Source organism: Onychomys torridus, chromosome 3, assembly GCF_903995425.1.
Source record: "Onychomys torridus chromosome 3, mOncTor1.1, whole genome shotgun sequence".
Classification (NCBI taxonomy): domain Eukaryota; kingdom Metazoa; phylum Chordata; class Mammalia; order Rodentia; family Cricetidae; genus Onychomys; species Onychomys torridus.
In genome coordinates, this window is record NC_050445.1 from 64,346,395 (window position 1) to 64,366,232 (window position 19,838).

The 19,838-nt window shown below is 35.5% G+C and overlaps 1 protein-coding gene across 1 annotated transcript in view; it reads left to right on the forward strand.

The window, feature by feature from the left end:
• Positions 1–19,838, forward strand: part of Calcr (calcitonin receptor) — a 79,760-nt gene that overhangs the window by 34,979 nt on the left and 24,943 nt on the right. Inside the window, exons 3-6 of the mRNA XM_036182166.1 lie at positions 10,202–10,280; positions 15,403–15,556; positions 16,903–17,013; positions 19,338–19,450. Of these exons, the coding sequence (XP_036038059.1) occupies positions 10,202–10,280; positions 15,403–15,556; positions 16,903–17,013; positions 19,338–19,450 (457 nt within the window). The remainder of the gene's footprint in view (positions 1–10,201; positions 10,281–15,402; positions 15,557–16,902; positions 17,014–19,337; positions 19,451–19,838) is intronic.

A 19,838-nucleotide genomic window follows, 5' to 3' on the forward strand; every position in this document is an offset into this window, starting at 1 on the left:
GCTTGGATCACAGATGACAACCCGAGATGCTCCTGGCTATGCCTTAAATGAACTTTGTATTCTGTACAAACCTCTCGAGTCCTTCATGATCTGGTTTATCTAATCAAACATGAAAATTTGAAGGGAGTTGTAGAAGTAATTAACTTTAGTTATGAAATATAAAATACTTCACCATTGTAAGTTAAATTCCTCACACTTTAAAGTTTCTGCAAATGGACCAGTGAGATGTCTCAGCAGGTAAATGCTCTTGCAGCTGAAGCTGAGACCTGAGATCTGTTCCCAGGACCCACATGATAGATTTTTGCTGCAATGAACAGTCTTAGGTTAGTGTTCTCTCAGCCAAATCTATGCCCACATATGATTTCCTCACAGTATGTTCTGAGCAGTGATTTTCTGAATTAGGGTGTACACAAATCTTTAAAGCTATGTAAATGGATGTTAGCCAAAAACCCAGAGCTCCTTAGTAGAACTTTCTATTGACTTCACAGTGGAGTTTGGGGTCATATAAAAGCCACCTACTTATTTGTATTACAAACTCAGAATTCACAACATTTTAAAGGATTAAATTCAAATCATTTTACATTTTAACAAGAGGCAATGTTCCAAATCTCAAATTGATTTCAACAAAAATTTTAACTAAGACTAATAAGTAAAAATGTTGGGCAAACTGTTACCCTAATGTATGCTAATGATGGAAATTATAAGCGTCCCCATATTCACATGCCATTATTTTGTGTCTTTATGGAAATAAGACCTTTCAATTATAATAAAACCCCACAGTCTTAGTTTATAAATTTATGCACACTGAAAGAATTCTTTCAAACTTTATTTAGATAGATTTTTATAACATGCTAATCTGTGATTAAATTGAAATAAAAAATAAATGAAAGAAAAATTGTTTAATGCATCATAAACCATCATGTTCAGATTGACATTTCCTGAATCTCTTTTCAACTCAAAACTGCCTGTGGTACATTTTTCCACTTAATATTGAACTCATATTGTAATATCCACCTCTATTTTAGAGAATTTTTAGTTATGGAAAACACATCAATAGAGTGTATATATTTTTTTCATCATAATCAAGCACTATAATCAATGTATGAAAATAATATATGCAAATAAAGCATATACACATAAGGAAATGCTGGACACATATCAATGTAATGATATCTATAAATAATTATCCATATGGTGTATTGCATAGATATTATCCATCATTACCAGTCAAGTGACATTTTGCAACTTGGCTCTTAGACTTTTATCCAGCCTTAAGCATATGATAAGCCATGAGCAAGCTCTTTCTTATTCTGATGTCATTTTCTTTTTCTATAAAGTAAGAGGTTCATATCTGCTGTTCCCATTCATGGTTCTCATGAGGTACAAATGAGATCACTCATGTAAAGTTCATTGCAAAATGTAATTAAAAAATGTAAAGTTTAAAATAGTACATGAGTGAGAATGCTAGTCATCATGTGAACTCTACTATGCCTTTTTGGTCACTATATAGGCCACTGTATAGGTCATCTACCCTCAATATGTAAGGAGTCAGAGACAAGTGTGAATGAGCATGGCATCCATTCTGTAAAAGCACTGGGGCTTTATGCTTGAAATTTCAATGTAGATTGTAATAACAAGATCATCATCCATTCCCACAGAGAGTTAACAGCTTGTTCTCATTGTTTGGAAATTGGATATGGTGCTCCTAAAAATGGATGTGCTTTGTCTTGGCCACAAATAAGATAGCAAATTCTTTGAGTAGAGCAGAATCCCAGCTTAAAGAAATAATTCAGTTAGGAAAAAGAGTGGAGGTCAGATCCCTACACATCAGTGTCATTTCCCCTGTTTTGGGGGGCAAATAAAGAATCTCCCATGCTTTATTTTTAATGACTAAACAAGAAACTGGCTTATTTGTGGGTAGAGGTCAAGTGAAACTTCATAAAAACTTTGATCTCTGAGTATATTAAAGATCATAACATGGTATAAAAGATTACATTGAATAAAGTCCCAGTGCTTTTACAGAGCAGTTACAAGAACTGGGGAATGGCAAGCTTCAAGGGCCTTAGATATCAACTAATAAAGGCTTTTCATTTTATAGATGAGAAGTGAAGGGTTGTAGTACCTAGCCTAAGATGACATATCACAGAGGACAAGAAAACCTCAATGAGACTATGGGTCAATACCATTATGAATATCATTCTTTGTGATTCTCAAGCCATCAACAGTCTTTAAGTCTTCATCTAATTTCACTTACAAATTCTGCTTAATGATTTTCAGAACACTTTCTAAAATGCTTTGGTCATGTCCTCAGACACAGAGTGGGTGAGAGACTAAACGGATGATTTTTATAGAGCTAAAAAAAGAAAAGATTTAGGAAAGCTATAACTGACTTATTTTCCTGTTCCTCTGCCTCACTTAATGGAAAACCTTTGTTCAGTTGCATCCAGAATGTGTAACGCTCCCAGGACAGGTCATGTCAGCTTCTCGTTCATCTGTTCTTCATCCCTCTGTGCTTCATGTTCATTGCTTGTAAAAATAGATGGTGACAGGACCTACCCATCCATTGCTGTGGGATTAAATGGGATTACAAACCTAAAGTGCTGAAACATTAAGTACCAATAATGTAAGCTATTATTTCCACTGTTATTATTGTTGTTTTCTAAACCATATCCTCAAAGTCAGTTATTGTCTCAGTTCTGTAAGATTTTTAAAGGCTTTCTATGGCTATTTATGGGGCCTCTTTCTGAATTATTAGCCCTTATGAAGGTTACATTCTTACTCTAAAAGAGAAATGGAGTAGGTCCAGGTCATAACAAATACCAGTGTCTGAGATTAAATATGTATTGCATGCCAAGTGCTTTGTAGAGATATCCTCTGTGAAGTTCACATTTACACTGCAAGATAGTCATTATGATGCCCATTTTTCAGATGAGAAAACAGAGCTCCAAAGTAACTAACTGATGCTCCCTCAGCAACACAGATGGTCAGCACCATAGCAGGGATTGAGACTTATTCATTCTCTCCTGACATGTGACAAGTGTTTCTGGTTTTATTGAAAAACCAACATTACCTAGTATAGTATTTTGTAATAATTGTAGAATTATTAAGAATAAACTACACAATTCTAATCTACGGAAATATAAGAACAGAAGAAATAGCCAATTGTTCTATACTGTTATTGTTAGGAGTGGATGCTATGACAAAAACTTGATTAGTTTAAACATTTGTTAACATAAATCATCACATTGATATTTTTTGAAACTGGAAATTGTTTTCACATCCTCGCTGGAACATTTGAATATATTAAGTGTCATTTGGTATTTCTTATATTCCAATTTTCTTTGAATTCAGTACATTTAAGACTTTCCTAGAAGTGCAGTGAGAGAAGTCAGATTCATCTGCCAGTGACAAGCAATGCAAATGTATCAGGAAAACATTGGTAGTCAACTCTGGTGTTCTCAGAGTCTCCAATTTATGTGAAATGTTTTGTTATGTAGCAGGCTTTTCTGTGACAGTGAGATAACAGCCCCTAGGAACAGTAATTATTTGCTGGGGTGGGGGAAGGGGCTTATCATAAATCATTTGTGTTGTCACTCATAAGGAAAAAGGTTTCCTAAGGACAATGTAGGACCATGTAATTCTCTTTAGAATCCTAAGATACCATGTGTGTGTAAGGGGCAGGTGCAGGCAAACTGCAAGAGGCCCTTCAAGAAGGGCCCAAGAGTATCCACTCTGCAGGCACAATTACCTTTTAATTCGACATTTTAGGTTGTCAACATAAGTCATAATAATTCCTGTCATCAAAAGAAACATAATTATCTTAAATATTGTAAGATCTCCAGCTGAATTTAATTCAGCAAGAGTGTATCCCCCATGTGTGCACTTACCACATGGTTGCTGACTCCATGTAATTTTACAAAGGTCTCATGAAAGTTTCTAAGGCTCTGGATCACTTGTATTTCATACTGTAGCAATCAAACAGAAAACTTTTCTAACAAGAAGAAACTAGTATGGAGTACTTGGAAAAATAAAAGCATGGGCTGGAAAGTCATAAAGACTTGGGCTTAAAAGTTCTCTGATGAGTGTCTTCATCTCTCTGGAATGTGGTGATTCCTCTAAAAACAGAAAACACCATGTACCAAATATCATAGTGGGAAAAAAAAGGCAAATAGCGTGAGGACTGGTCTCTCCACCCAAGCTTTTAGTTTACTCACAAAGCATACTCAGCTGAGACCATAGAAAGGAGATTAACCATTATTCATACTGTATCCTATCCATCACTGAAAAGGCTGTGATTCATGGGTCTGTATTTCAGCAGGGGCTTATTCTGCTCCTACAGACCATTAAGCATGGCTTGTTCTAAGACAAAGAACTTTTTCAACTAGAAGACATTTAAAATAGGGATATATACAGCTGGCCTTATCTAGGGGGATCTGTTGGTACCCTTCCCTACACTGCTTTTATATGAGCAATGAATGCCTGTCCCCCCAAACAGATCTCTTTCATTTGCTGAGATCAATCTGTTGTTTATTCTAGCTGGTATTTTATTTTATTCCAGATAGTTGATATTCATTCCTAAAATTTTCATTTAGTACTTCATTCATTTTTCAGTGTCTCCTGAAACTCCCTGTCACTTTATTTGCAATAGCTACCATTCATAACTATGCTACTAGTTCATCTACATTTATTAATTAATTTACAGTATTGGCCAGTGAAGTCCAACAATTGGTCTGTCAATGGGTTTACTTCTAAATGTTCTTTCCAACTTTAAAGTATAAGTTATATTTCCCACTTTTTTGGGGGGTGGTTTATCAAAATGGGGTTTCTCTGTGTAGTTTCGGTGCCTGTCCTGGATCTTGCTCTGTAGACCAGGCTGGCCTCGAACTCTCAGAGATCTGCCTAATTCTACCTCCCAAGTGCTGGGATTAAAGGCATGCACTACCACTGCCCAGCTATTTCCCACTTCTTAATGTCAAGTAATTTCTTTATTGTGAGTGATTATTACCTAAGAGTCAATGTCAGTATGCTCAATAAATTCTTGGCAAATTACTCCTTATAAAAATACATGTAATCCTAAAACCATAAGCTACCTATTTCCAAGGTTTGGAAATTTAATTAAAAAATCTCCTAAATGTTAATTTACCCTACTCTCTAATATATTTCTTAAGGAATTTATATTACACCTAGAGTATACTGAATGAACATTTGTCAAATAAATATATATATATGCTATAAAAATTATTGTGAAGCAAGCATCATGATCAGACTTCATTGGGTAGATGAGCTAAATCAGTTTCCTTAGGAGAAACAATGGGCATGTTCTGCTCCTTACTAACAGTGTGAAGTTATTTTGTTTTCAGAAATGTAAATTACTTTAGTACACTAAATGGGAAAACAAAGAGGTTTTTCCTAAGGGGGAAAAAAAGAAAGGGGTGACAGTTAAGGACACTAAACACTTGGGGGTCTGACATAAAAGTAGGGCAGAGAATGAACCATTAGATAATCATGAAGATAGACATAAGTTATCACAGACTCTATGAGTGTCTGCCCAATATGGCAGGTCATGGATTTTACAAAGTGGAGGGGAAAGACATTACTGATTAGAGGTAATATTTGGTTAAATAATTTCTGTTATCAATTTAGTACCAAATATTGCTTACATTTGATAGTATAACTATCTTGTGGTCTATTAGTGAGCTGCCATGGGTTTATTTCAAGTTCATATGTTGCAAAATGTCATTACTTTATACTACACTTAAATCTTATAATAGTGATAATATGTGAGGCAAATATGAGATGGAAGAGGTGGGTCTTTTTTTTTTTTTTTTTGCTTTGTTCTGTTTGTTTGTTTGTTTTTGCTTTTTCCCATTAGAGGGAATTTCTAATGGATCTAACCAGTGACAAGAATCAAAAGGGGAAATTTGAACCATCTTCTGTAATATTACTGAATGTGATCTGTCTTCATTCATGTTTTGTTGAGAGATATTTTTAGGCATCATAATTATCTTTTCATTGCCACTGAGATTCGTTCTCCTTTATAGTTTTGTAATTACATTTGCAAACTACATTTTTAACACCTAATCACATCAGAGCTCTCTTAAGGAATGCAATTAGAAAGCTAATTCGACATTCCTTCTTAAGTATTGATAATTAATACTAACTCAATTTTTATATCAGCATTCTCGTGATAGTAGGAATAAAGCTTTTGTTGTAGAGAAAGGCCCTCACTAAAATGGATTCCCATTGGCTTAAGTGTTTTCTTTTAATGTATGAGTTATCCTTACAGGGAACTGTTGTCAAATATGTGGTAAAAATAATTCCAGTGACCTGAAAACAGAGTCAAACATTTAAGATCAAATAGATTCAGCTTTCCCTATTTCCATCTTCAGTTTCCTTTCTGTTAGTTTAATTTTTAAAATATGTTGATGCATGAATAATAATTTCCTACAAGAGTACTGTGTGTATTTACATCATTTCCATTCCCCTCTCTTCCCTTCCAACTTCCCTTGTGCCCCCCCCTCACTCTCAAATTCTTGACTTATTGTTGTTACACATGTATGGCTTTCTTTCTTATTCTGAGCTCTATAGATCTAACACAGGGAACCTTCCTTCAAGTAACACTAAAGAAAACAGTACAAGACAATACAGTTCATAATCTCATCTCTTCTGTTTTAAAAAGCAATTTCTGATTTCATGAAACGTAGAAAATACAAGCAAATGGAAATAAAACTGATTGCAATCGCAACTGAAGATGCTCCAGTACCATTCTCACAGCCCCACTGTGTGATTCCTTCTGTCTTTGTCTCTCTCTCTCCTTTTCCCCACCTCCCTTCTTTCTCCCTCTCTTCTTAGCTCTTTTTCTTTCTCTAGAGCATCTAAAGCATCTAGAGATATGTTGATATAAGGAAAATGTGTTGCATGAGCAAGATATTACCATCTTCCTTCATATACAGGGTGCAGTAACATTTTGTATCTTTAGTACTATTTTGTAAGAAAAGTAGACCACACCTTGCAACAGACTCACACTTAGGACACTCATCCTTCTATTAATCTCTTTTAATAAAATAGGCCTTGCCTTTCAATAAATATTGAATCTTATTTAAATCTAAAGGCATTTCTGTAGAACTGATTTAAATATTCCCTTCTAAGATTTTAATGAAGGAAGTATCTTCTAGGTAGAACTTCAGAATGTGCCATTAAGGGCTGAGGAAATGGTTCAGGTGATGAAATGCAGCACAGAGGCTTGAATTACTGTCTCTAGGACACAGTTTAAAAGCATCTAAGTGCCGGCATGGCTGAGCGCGCTAGAAACCCCACTGCCAGGAAGATGGACACAGGTAGCTCCCTTGGCTGGCAACACTACCAGATGAGTCTACCTGGCAAGTTCCAGGCCAGAAACAGTAGTTGACCTTGTCTCAAACAGCTATGTGTGTGTGAGGTGGGGCTCCTAAGGAACAACACCTCAGCCTGACCTCTGACTTCCAGAAACATGCCATTGGTTTTGTTTCTTGTTTTCGAAATAAACCACGAGACCAAGTAGTTTATTTTTCTGTGCATTGGTGGGTGAGTAAGTGGTACAGTATATTAACAGTGAGATTCACTGTGCCTTTTAAGTACCAAATTTGCTATGTACACAGAGCTCCTTGAAAAAACATTCTTTATTGGAAAAAGACATATTATAACAGAACTGCAATTAACCTGACATGGCAGTGAACCTCCACAGCATTTAACAAAATGTTAATTAATGGCAATTGATGGCATTACTCAAAATGTCTTTTTTCTATTTGAAAATTCCTTTAAGTTATAAATTTGTTTGAAGGAGATTCTGCCCTTATGCCTTTCTAAATTACTTCAATATTTATCTTGCCAGTGTTTTTTTTTTTAGTCTAAATTTATAATTCATGTAGATCATTTGGAAGCTTTTGGCTGGCTCTGTTTCCAATAGATATAATCAGAGTGCAGGCATGAACCTCACTACTCATTCTTTAATAAGACAGCTTGGTCACTTCAACTAAAAAGTTCAGTTCCAATATAGAAATTAACTTTGAAACTGTTGCTTTAGATCAAAGGCCCTCAGATTAGAACTTCAAATATTAGCTGTTTGGATCATGGGGGGAATGGCTGATGGTAAAAACTATTCACATCACCATGTTTGATGTTTAGAGAGCCAACTTGACCAGCCTCCCGATGCCATTAATCTCACTTAATCTCTCAGGTTGCTAAGGCAATCCAGTTAATTTTACAAAATCTTTGAAATATTTGACCAATCAGGCAAAAATTTAAAAAAAAAATCATTTTTTTCAAGTGGTTTAAATTTCTGGAAAATGGGTCACTAAATAACAGCAAGAAGAAGAAAGTTTAGATTGATCCTGGGTTTTTTCATTTAATTTATGGATAATCAAACAAGTCTCAGGTGTGGAAAATACAAAAGGGTGAGGAGGAAAATAGCAATTCTAACTTAGTAATATGGTGGTGTGGCGAAGATGTTTTAAAAATTCACAGTTCTGTGTTTCTTTTATTTTGTTAGAACATAATTATAAATAATAGGAATAATCACATTTAAATGATTAGGAGAGGTGCCAGACATACATAAATACATTAAACAGCAATTGTCTGAATGGGTCTAGCATCAAGTAAAACTGTCAGGTTATATGGCACATATGCAAAATGACAATGGTGGTTTAGTTAATAAGTTTCCTACATACTCAAAAGCCTGCTTCTCTAGACTTGTTTCCAACATCCAAGAGGCCTTATGTTCCAGCTAAACTAGACTCTTCAACCTAATATTCTTCAATTAGCCTCTTTCTTACCTCCACATCTTGTTTTTATTTTCCCTTCCTAGTAGGTCTTTGATTTCCACAATCCTATTTAGATTTTCTGTTGTATGTCAAAATATAAGCCCTACTCTGGTCCTCTTAATCAGAAATTACCTCAATCTGTATTTTCACAGTGTTGGTGAATGCTTAACCCAGTCTATATTTTAGTTATTATCCACATCTTAGTTTATAATGCATATAGACTCTCTAATTCCCCTAAGTGCTCAACTCCCTAAAAGGAACTGTATCTCACCCAACTCACCCACATTCCTTATAATACCTTAGCATATAAGCATATATGTTTGTGTCTGATTTACTGAGTGGATTTGAAAACAGTCAATACTAATGAATAATAGTCAAAATATAAGGTGGCATTTCAAAATGAAACTCTGTAGTCTTCATTTGTTGTTGCACCAATATGTAAGTTCAGTAGAATTCACTCTTTTAGAGGCAAATGAGTGACACACAGTTTATAGATTCCAATTTAAGCAAAACAATGGATATAGTGTCAGAGGTAATTATACCATTTAAGATGTAATCATAATCTCTTACCCCTAATCAAAATACAGTTCCTACTCAGATTCTAATGGTGAAAATGTGGCATGTATTTAAATTTTCACCTCTTTATCATCCTCTTTCTATGTATAATTATATCTGCAAGTCCAGGAGAATCTGTAGGATATTTGTGACAGAGCAGTGTGCTCTGACGGTTGGACTCTTGAGCAGGAGCAATGAGCTCTTGAGTGATGTACTCATTCTTTGCTGTGGAAGAAATTTATTCTGCAATGTTTTATGTATATATCAACTGTAATACTTAGCCTTTCAGATCAGTAATAAGAAATACTGAAATTGTCATAGTGAAAATAGGTTTTAATGGGCTGATATGAATATCTGATAAACATTCTAGTAGGTGTTATTTCCTCTTGTTGTTTTATAGCATAGTAAACATGGCTTGCTAAACTTGAGAAATAATAATAAATTATACTAATTTTAAAGTTAGTGTTAAATTGTACCTATATACTTCTTGATAATCTAAATTGTATGACCTCATTATATTATTCATACATATTTCACTTGGCTCCTCACCACCCTGTTCAAATACATATATTTTCTTCTTTCTAATAACCTGTATTAAACTATTTTATTCAACTTAAAACCTTTTAAAGCCAGGAGATCTCATTTTAGCTGACCAAAAAATGTTAATAGATATGATCAGAAAATTTTAATAGTGCCTTAAGGACAACAATCTAGTTAACAGAAGGGACAATGCAACATGTACCTGCAAGTATGTCACAGGCATAATAGTCATGTGTTTGGAGAGGGAACAATATACAGATACCAGAGCTATATTATATTAAATCTTTGTTACTTTTATATTTTTCCAGGAGAAGGGGCAATCTTCGCAAACCGAAGATGAGGTTCCATTTGCTGAACAAGTTCACACTGATGTTCCTGCTTCTGATCGTAAGTGGAGACAATTATCCTACTCCATGTTAATAAGCATGCAGAGCAGGGAGGAGTGTCTGAGTGTGGGTGAACTGACAAAGGAACCAAAACTGAGCTTCTTCAAGCTGTCATTTTTCTTCACATTTTTTGTTGACAAGTCTTTCCTTTGAACTTTTGCTCATTTTAACTATTGTCGTAGTTTATCTAGACAATTGACTTCCATTTGTTTGGAAAAGTTAGTAATAATTTGATTCATCTCTGTAGTACAGAAAGTTGAACATTTTCTGGATAAGGATTTCTTTTTTGCGTGTTTTTGAAATGTGGGTTTGAAACATGGCTTCTGGACTCTTCCTATACTTTTAAAACATCTAAATTCCACCAGTCTAGGGATTGATTTCTGACATATCTCTGTTCAAAACTAAGAATCTTCAATACTTGAGCCATTGGCACTAACTCTTCTGCAGTTTTTTTTTTTAATATCAGGTTCATGTTACATAACTTCATGCTTCATTATTCATAAAGATTTAGCTAGTTAAAAGCATAATTGCTTTAGGAGGCACTATCAGCATCTATTTGCATCAACACACTATTATATCACCTTCAGTAGTGTGTAAACGGGAGATGAGCAAAAAGGGATGTCTGAATCATTGCTCTATCACCAAACTGAATCCTAGCTGTCAATACATATCATTTAAAACCTCACACTATATACCCAAGCAAGGATTGCAATGGGTTCCAGGACATCATTTATTCATTCTCTACCATGCAGTGGCAGGTTTGCAAGTCCACCTAAATTTCTTCACCTGTATAAGTAAAGAAAAAAAGTTACTGTAGATATTAATCTAATTTGAAAGGGAACGTTCATAGTCCAAGTAAATGTTTATGGGAATGTCTAGCAGTCATTTGTACCTCTTAGTTTATTCTGACAAACTGGCATATGATTTTAAACTGTGAAAATTTCTTTAACAAAATATAATTTTATAGAATTGACCCAATATTTGGAAATTCAGGTTACTTCATATCATAAATCTAAACAAAATACCTCAGTGAAAATGTTGTATAGGTAGACAGTTTTATTTTGCGTATAAATGCCTAACCTTTACATAACATTTATAAATGTAGAAGTATGGTATTTATTGATCATAAATAATACTGTTATTTTTCATTCCTCAAGTTAAATCCTGATAGAATATACATAAACACCTCTTAACTTTGTGCCCTAAAACACATAATATTGGGCATGATTTTATTTTTTAAATATTTTTTATTATTTAAAGCAATTTTAAAATTTAAATATATTTTGATAATATTCTTCCCCTCTCTGGAAGGACTTAGGACGCATGATTTTAAAAAACTACTAAAGATTAGTAAGATAAATTAGGATACAGATCATTTTAGTATGTTACAAAGCCAACACAGGTCAATTTTATTAAAAGCTTTTGCTAATGTATTTTATAATATTGAAAAGAAAATGCATGTATTTACATGAGTTATAGGCTTTAATAACCACAGTTTATAGACATCTCTTTTCTACCAAACATGTTTGAATAGGGTATACAAATGGCTCCATGGTCTCTACTATAACAGAAAAAATTGTGTTCTTTATATTAATTATATATTTCTTTTGGAGGACTTTTCCATCACATAAAATTTGACACACCAATTTTTTTTCAAAACAGCTTATTTTACATTGATATATTTCAGAAAAATTGAAGTAAAATGCTCTTAATAAGCCCAAACCATCAATTTTATATAACATATTGATGTGAAAAAACACCCCCAGTATATTTATTAAATTCTACCAACCCATTTCTCTATTTGTCCTTAAAGTAATTTTTTTTTTGTCTTTGGGCCACCTCCTTCTTGTGGTCTCACGTACATTAATCACACACTGATGGCCACTCCCTGTGGGTTTAGGACAGTGGTGGGGACATGGTGAACACTTAAACCATGCTGGTGGTGACAACATGGACAACACTGAGGAAAACACAGAAAAAGAAACAAGATTCTTCTAGAAATATTTTGATTTTTGTTATCATTTGTCTACTAAGTTGTATTCCCCCAGAAAATACATAGGACACCAACCAGACATCGGATCATAGTAGGAAAATGGGGTGAATACTTCACTATCACTTCTCCTTAGTTAATTTGAAAAGTATAACTAAAAACACAAATAATTGTAACCTATACTTTCAGTGCTAAGGACAGTGACCTGGAAAGCTTATTAACCATGCCTGTTCCTAAATCTAGCTAATATTCTTTCTCACCATTATTTTACTTCAATTGTTTTAATGTATGGGTTACAGTGGGATCATTTGACACCTTACAGTGAGTAATGACCAAAGTAGGTTATTTAACACTTTCCTCTCATTGAATGTTTAAGAAAGTTGATGAACACATACTCCTTTGTGAGCAGTTGTGCCTGAGACAATCACAAGCAGCGCTGTCTGCAGGACAGTACCATGGATCCAGTGAGCTGGAACCAAACAGAAGAAAGACATATTGTCTCCTATCAAAGTAGGAGTTACCTTAGCATATATTCATTTCATTTGAGATTATTTTCTTCTGTCCTTCATGTTTGTTATGAATTAAACCTAGAATATACACTCCTGGAGGGCAGAAACCATGCTAGCAAGTTCACCGCTGAGTTTTCAGGACCTACAACAGGACCTGGCATATGAGAGATATTTAGAGTATTTTACTGAAGAAAAAAAAAAAAAAAAGAACTTGTGATGCCTCACCTGCCAACTGCTGCTGTGGCAGCTTGGTTGTCATATGTGTGATGCCACTTTCTACAGTCTTCCAAAATGACACCACATATATGGTAGCTAAACTGCTACATGGAACAACAATTAAGATGTAGGTAGGTAGGTAGGTAGGTAGGTAGGTAGGTAGGCAGGTAGGTAGGTAGGTAGGTTGGTTGGTTTTCATGTAACATACTCATGTCCCATTGCCACCTTTATATTAGCATGGTATCATATATTTGTTGAATCGCTCATAGCATAAACACAATACTTAAAATTAGTAGAATTTTGTGACATCTTCCATGTTGCTTGATTGTCTCATGATATCACTGCCGGCTTTACTTTTCCTTTTTTATTGTTGAAAATAATATTATCTCATTAGCAAATTTATTTGCATATAATTATTAGAAAAGTTTATTTAACAATGTAAAAGTTTTAAATATATGTTGTTTTTAAGCAGTACTAATTTCATGATTAGAAATATATTATATATTTCTATCTGCATTTACATATTTCTATCTGCCTATCTATCCATCCTCCATCCATCTGTAAATGGAGTACCCCAAGGTGTATGTAATTTTAGGAAGAAAGTCATTGAGAGATTCAGGAACCACTGGGAACATCTTACCTTCAATGTTCAAGCAAGGACCAGACCAGGAGCAGGCCCAGAATGCTGTGGCTCATCTGACAACAGAGGTTCCGATTTTTCATTCTTTCAGTGTTGAAACAATCTCTATTGAACCAAGCTCCAAACCCAGTTCACTGGGGTTTGTTTCAATATTGCAAGAATGGTAAGTATGAAGCTCCTCCAATCAGCAGAACCATGCCTACTCTCACTCACATGTTATTCCCACTCCTACTGATGTTACAATGTGTGAAACCTAATAAAGATGTCACTGAAAACACAAGTGTAGAGTTTTTCTGTTTAGCATCCTTAACACATAATATTCCCCCTAGGCTCCCATGAATTTCCAATTAATGCAAGAACACTTCTTAATGAGCTGCCAAACATAAAAGGACAGAGTTCAGAATGTGGTTTTGGAAAGACCCATACGTAAGAAAAAGTAACTCCTAATGTCTAAAATTTCTAGTATAAAATACATATCCATAAATATGAAATTCAGGCTTCTAATTTAAATAGAAGACAATGAGAAGATGTCTCACAATTAAACATATCAACTGAACATCTCTCTTGCACGGGACAGTAATCCTACCTTCTTTGGTGGGTTAGTCATATTAGTTTGCATTTTTAAATACACTCACATACATTTATACACGTGTGAGCAAATAAGATACAAAAAGCAAACAAAAATAAGGAAACCCTTCAAAAAACCTTTTAAGCTGAACAAAAAACATGTTCTAACTCCCAATGGGATATCTGAGAATGTCCTGATGGGAGATTATTGTTCTCAGTGTCTGGTGTCAGGAACATGCATAGTGCTTGTGTTTCTAGACTGTAAGCTCCATGGGAGCAGGATTCACATCTGTTTGCTTCAGCACTGGTTCCTCAGTAACGTTTGGCTTGTCAGTTTCGGTAAACAATCACACACATACACACGTGGACAAACACACAACTTATAAGAAGCCAAGACCTATGACAGTAATTAAATGGGAAAATAATGGCAACTTGTTCTGAAAACTGATGCACCAATATAAATATTTAAGAATTGCATTTGCTTTCCTCATTGAAAATGAATTACTATGTGCAGGTCAAGTGCTAATGGAACCAATATGAAGAGCTTAACATCAATTATTTTGTTTGTTCTGAGGGATAAACGAGGCAAATTTTGTCAGAGCATACAATCCATACCTGAGCAAAACTTAGCTGAAAATATTAACTAAAGAAGCATATTTATTTCACAATTTCTATTTTTTGTATGTGAGCCATGATTCTTAAGATTTCCAAAAATGAGCCTGGCAGTAGTGGCGCTCGGGAGGTGGAGCCAGGTGGATCTCTGTGAGTTCAAGGCCAGCCTGGGCTATAGAGCGAGATCCAGGACAGGCACCAAAACTACCTGTCTCAAAAGACAAAAAAAAAAAAATTTCCAAAGATGGAAATGTTGACTTAAAATGGAGACATTTTGGAAATCAAATTATTTGCTTTGCTTATGTATAAACTTTCTAAAGACAATAAAACTAAAACAATAGATGATCAAGATGTGTGTGAGTGTGTATGGTTGTTCTACATTCTCAATAGCAAATGGGTATTATTACAAATATAAATGGTTAAAATGTGAATGTGAAATGTGATCATTTTAGTATAGAATATTTTATTGGAATCTTGCATAAATGTTGCCTATAAAATGAAAAATGTTTTCATACCTTTAAAATCATCACATTTATTTATGTGTTAATTTATGACCTACTTGTAAGTAATGATTTTGCCTTTTATACAGACCCCAACTCCAGTTCTTCAGGCTCCTTCCAACGACAGTGAGCCCACCCATGATCACCAGCCATTTCTGTACTTGGTTGGACGCAAGAAGCTGCTGAACGCCCAGTACGGTTGCTATGACAGGATCCAGGAGTTGCCCCCTTATGATGGAGAAGGTAAGAGAAGTCATGTGGACCTTTGTGTGAAACATCACTTCAGACTGTGTCATCCTAAGATATATAGTGATAGAGAGCTAAAATGGAATAGATCCACAGTTCTCACATCATGGTGTACTTGCGCATTTTGTGCAGCAGATATGATGCTTTTCCCCTGCTTCATCTAACATCATTTTGGCTGACATTTGGCCTTCTGACAAAATTACCACAATAACTCAGGATTCACACCTAATAAGCAGGAACAATACAGGACTGAATGATGGCAGGAAAATGGAAAGCAGATGAGCAGAGAGAGAATCTGCCTGAGGCAGAACCTGTGCAAACCCTGTCTTGTTTGGATTAATTAGGCATATCTTTCCTTCAACGTCAATTCATGGACAATCTCTGCTATTTCTTCTCTCTTGCTACCCCACCCCCAGTTCCATGGGGACTAAGAGGGGGATAAGAGTTGCCACAGCAATCATTGTTAATCTATGTCCTTTAAAGTAATTTTTGTAACAACCCAAATATTTTCGGGGCTAGGCATAGTCTACTGGCTATAGAAGTGGCAGAGAAAAATAAAAGGGAGGGGTGTTGCCCACCAAGCTCTAATATGGCTTTTTCAATTCTCTTCCATGTCTCTGGGACTCTTGAAAAGATTCAATTAAGACTTTTGTATAACCTTGAACATTCTAAGACAAAGCTACTTAGCAAGAGGGAAATGATTAAATATACTCTCCTAACACACAGAGTCTGCATTAAGTAATGACTAGACAAAAGGTTTATTGGATGCATCATACTGATATGCTTTATTAAATTAAGAAATATCCTCACCTTTATGTCAATTGATTTCAGATTTTTGAGGAATTCATTTGTGTCATGAATTTTGATAAATAATGCCTTCACTAAATTTTTCTTCAAATTGTTATGTGGGTAACGGAAGTAGAATGGGCCTTGCCTTACATGTTACAAATTAAATTCAACTTCTTGGTTGAATACTTTTCAAAAGGTAAAACTTTTATAAGTAAAAACTTATAAACATACCTCAGAGCCCATTTGATTAATTTCTGAGTGACACTTTAGATTCCCTTCATGATTAAATAAATAGAAACAGTATTTGGGGCTGCTTGCTTTATGGGAGGCCGAACTTCCGAACCTCTTACAAAGCAAAGCAAGAACCCTGCCTCTCATCCAGTGAGATATTCTTTCACAGATACATTAAAAGCATTTGAAAGTTGGTTTCCAAAATATGAATGCTCATTTGAAGTCTGATTAGTCTAATTGTAGCAGTAGGATCAGCCTTCTGAGATATCCTCAGATAAGCAAAGCAGTCTTATAGTTCAGTCAACTTCTATCTGAATTCCCAGGCCCATATTGCAACCGTACCTGGGATGGATGGCTGTGCTGGGATGACACGCCAGCCGGAGTCACAGCCTATCAGCACTGCCCAGACTACTTCCCGGACTTTGACACAGCAGGTTAGGCCTTCAGTTTCATTTTCTGTTTTCGTTCCGAATTAAAAAAAAAAACAAATAAACAAAAAAAAAAACAAATAAACAACTTGTTAAGTGGACAGGTGGAACCATGTCCATTTGAGCTCTGGAAGTTACACACACAGCCGTGTTTCACTTGGAACATCACTTTTCACATTGTAAAGTGTTTTCCATACTTATGATCTCCTTTTATCCTTTGAGTATGTAACACAAAACCACAAGCGACTCCACCTCAACACATGATGTTGAGACTTCTCTACTTAGAATTAAATATTTCTTAATCTTCATGCAGACTTGCATAAGTTGTACATTCATAAGTTTTAGGAGAAGACAAGTTGCTTTTTCAGGCCTTGATCCTGTTAACATATGTATTGTTAGATGCCAACATAGAATGCTCAAGCAGAATAATGGTCTCAGAGGACAAGTTTCTAAGTGACATGAGATATTAAAGGGCTGATGTCACTTATTTTAGGATTTTCATGTATCCAAATGTAGGGGTCTGGAATTGAGGTAGTTCCATGATTAATACTTATAAGTAGTGAAGTAGCATATGGGTAGTATGTCCCAGCCTCAATCCAGAAACTAGGCAGAAAGATGTGAGTAGACAATGGGATTGGGTAAATTGAATCTAATAAAAGATGAAAAAATCCAGGAACAGAGGTGATGAGGGTTTGGAAGGCTCAAATAAATGTACTGAACAGCTGTGCCTTAGAAGCAGCACACATCAGATGAACCTGGTAAGGCAGGCACCAAAAGGTTAGTGGTGACAGCCACTCAACTACAGAATCTGTGTGATCAGAGCCAGGAAAATCATATCCAGCCACCCTGGAAAAAGAAAGATCTGTCCCATTGAATTAAATATAGAAGACACTGGAAAGGATATAGAAACCTTAGTTATAAAAGAGGTCCTGATGATACAACTAAATGGCATAAGCTAGACACAACATGTCAATCTCTAGAAAAAGATGATATATGAGTCAAATGATTTTGATCCCACCAAAGGTAACTAAGTGCCTCTGAATCTCCCTAAAAACAAAGAGGAGCCCTTCCCTGAGACAAGATCTGGAAAACATTTTGGGGGCTTTCCTTAAGGGAAGATCTCACTTATCACTGAAGTCAGAATAATAGATATAATCAAAGTATAATTACAGGGGCTACTTCTAAAATGAATGTGAAACAAAATAAAAACCAGTGTAGGCCGACAATTCTAGGAATCTCATTTTAAAGGATGGTATATGAAGAAAGGGCTCTTTCCAGTGCCCTAACTCTGAGCTGCATTCCTGTAAACTGGAACCAAAATGCTGCATGACGAGAATCCTTCGGGCCCTTATTATCTCTGCCCAACACATGATGCTTCATTTGTCTTGATCTGCAACTTCATTTAAGGTGACTTGACTGGAACAGAAAAGCTGTTCTGCATGAGGCTAGTGGGCCAGCTCAACAGTAGCAATGGGCTCTTGCCAAAATAGCTATAAATATTGACTTAAAGGCAAGGTTTTGATAAGCAAAGTGGAGATTCCAGCCATAGATCCATCTTTTTGGTCTAGTTTTTAGATGGAGACATATTAGCTAAGAGACAAATTCACTTCTAAAGAAAAACAGATATTCAATAAATCTGTCTACAACACATTTCAATGTTTTAATGATTTTATTGTTGACATAGGGCTATATCTTAGTATCACAAAAATACCCAAGTAAAAAGTCAGAAGTTTCATTGGGGGTAGGCTGAGGAATCTCAGTCAACAAGTTTGTGAAAGCAGGAAGATGTGAGTTTGTTCCACATTCAAATCTGTGCACAGAGGCACACCTTTAAATCCCAGTGCCGGGAAGGCAGCAACAGAAGGGTCCATTCAGGTTATCCATATTGGTGAGCTCAGGTTCATTGGTGGATCCTTTCTCAAAGCATAAGATGGAGAACAATTGGGGAAAATCCCTAACACATCTACCTCTGACCTTCACACACACACACACACACACACACACACACACACACACACACAGGAACATATGCACATACGTACACCACACAAAAACAAACAGTGAAAGAGTAAATTCAGTATTGGAATTCTGAAGAGGATGTAGTGCACAGGAATATGCTAAAGTGTAAACAGGAACATTTACCAATGAGGCGTATGATGCCCTGCACTTGGACTCACTCTATCACATCAAAAGTCAAAGTGGCAAGATGGTCCATGTTATCTCTATATTCACATTTGACAATGTGATTCACTCTTAGGAATGGCTGTAAGCTTTAGTTTTCTTCTTGGGATTTGAGATACTAATGCACCACCATTCTGTCCCATTAATAGAAATGGTTTCAAAATACTGTGATGAAAATGGAGAATGGTTTAGACACCCTGACAGCAACCGAACCTGGTCCAACTATACTCTGTGTAATGCTTTCACTACTGAGAAACTGAACGTAAGTTTTCTTTAGAATTTCAGTATTAGATGAGAATGCCATTGTTTGTACATTGAAATGGATGTAAAACTATGAAATATCTGCTACCAAAAGCCATAAAAACAAACAAGGAAACAAACAAAAAACCCACCAGATTTCTATATATGGAAATAGGATTTCTGAAGGACACTAGAGAAACTAGAATTTACCTTCTTGTTGGTACTCAGTATCTGTCAATACTTCTGCTTGAATGGGGAATCAGGCCAGTTATGACAACAATAATGCTATACACAGAACAGATGATTGGATTTCCCTGGTGCCAGAAGTTAGGGAGCATTTTAAGGAACTCACTAACATCTTTCTCACCTTGAGAGCATTCCAGAGCCTCCAATTTTCGGAAAGCAACAGG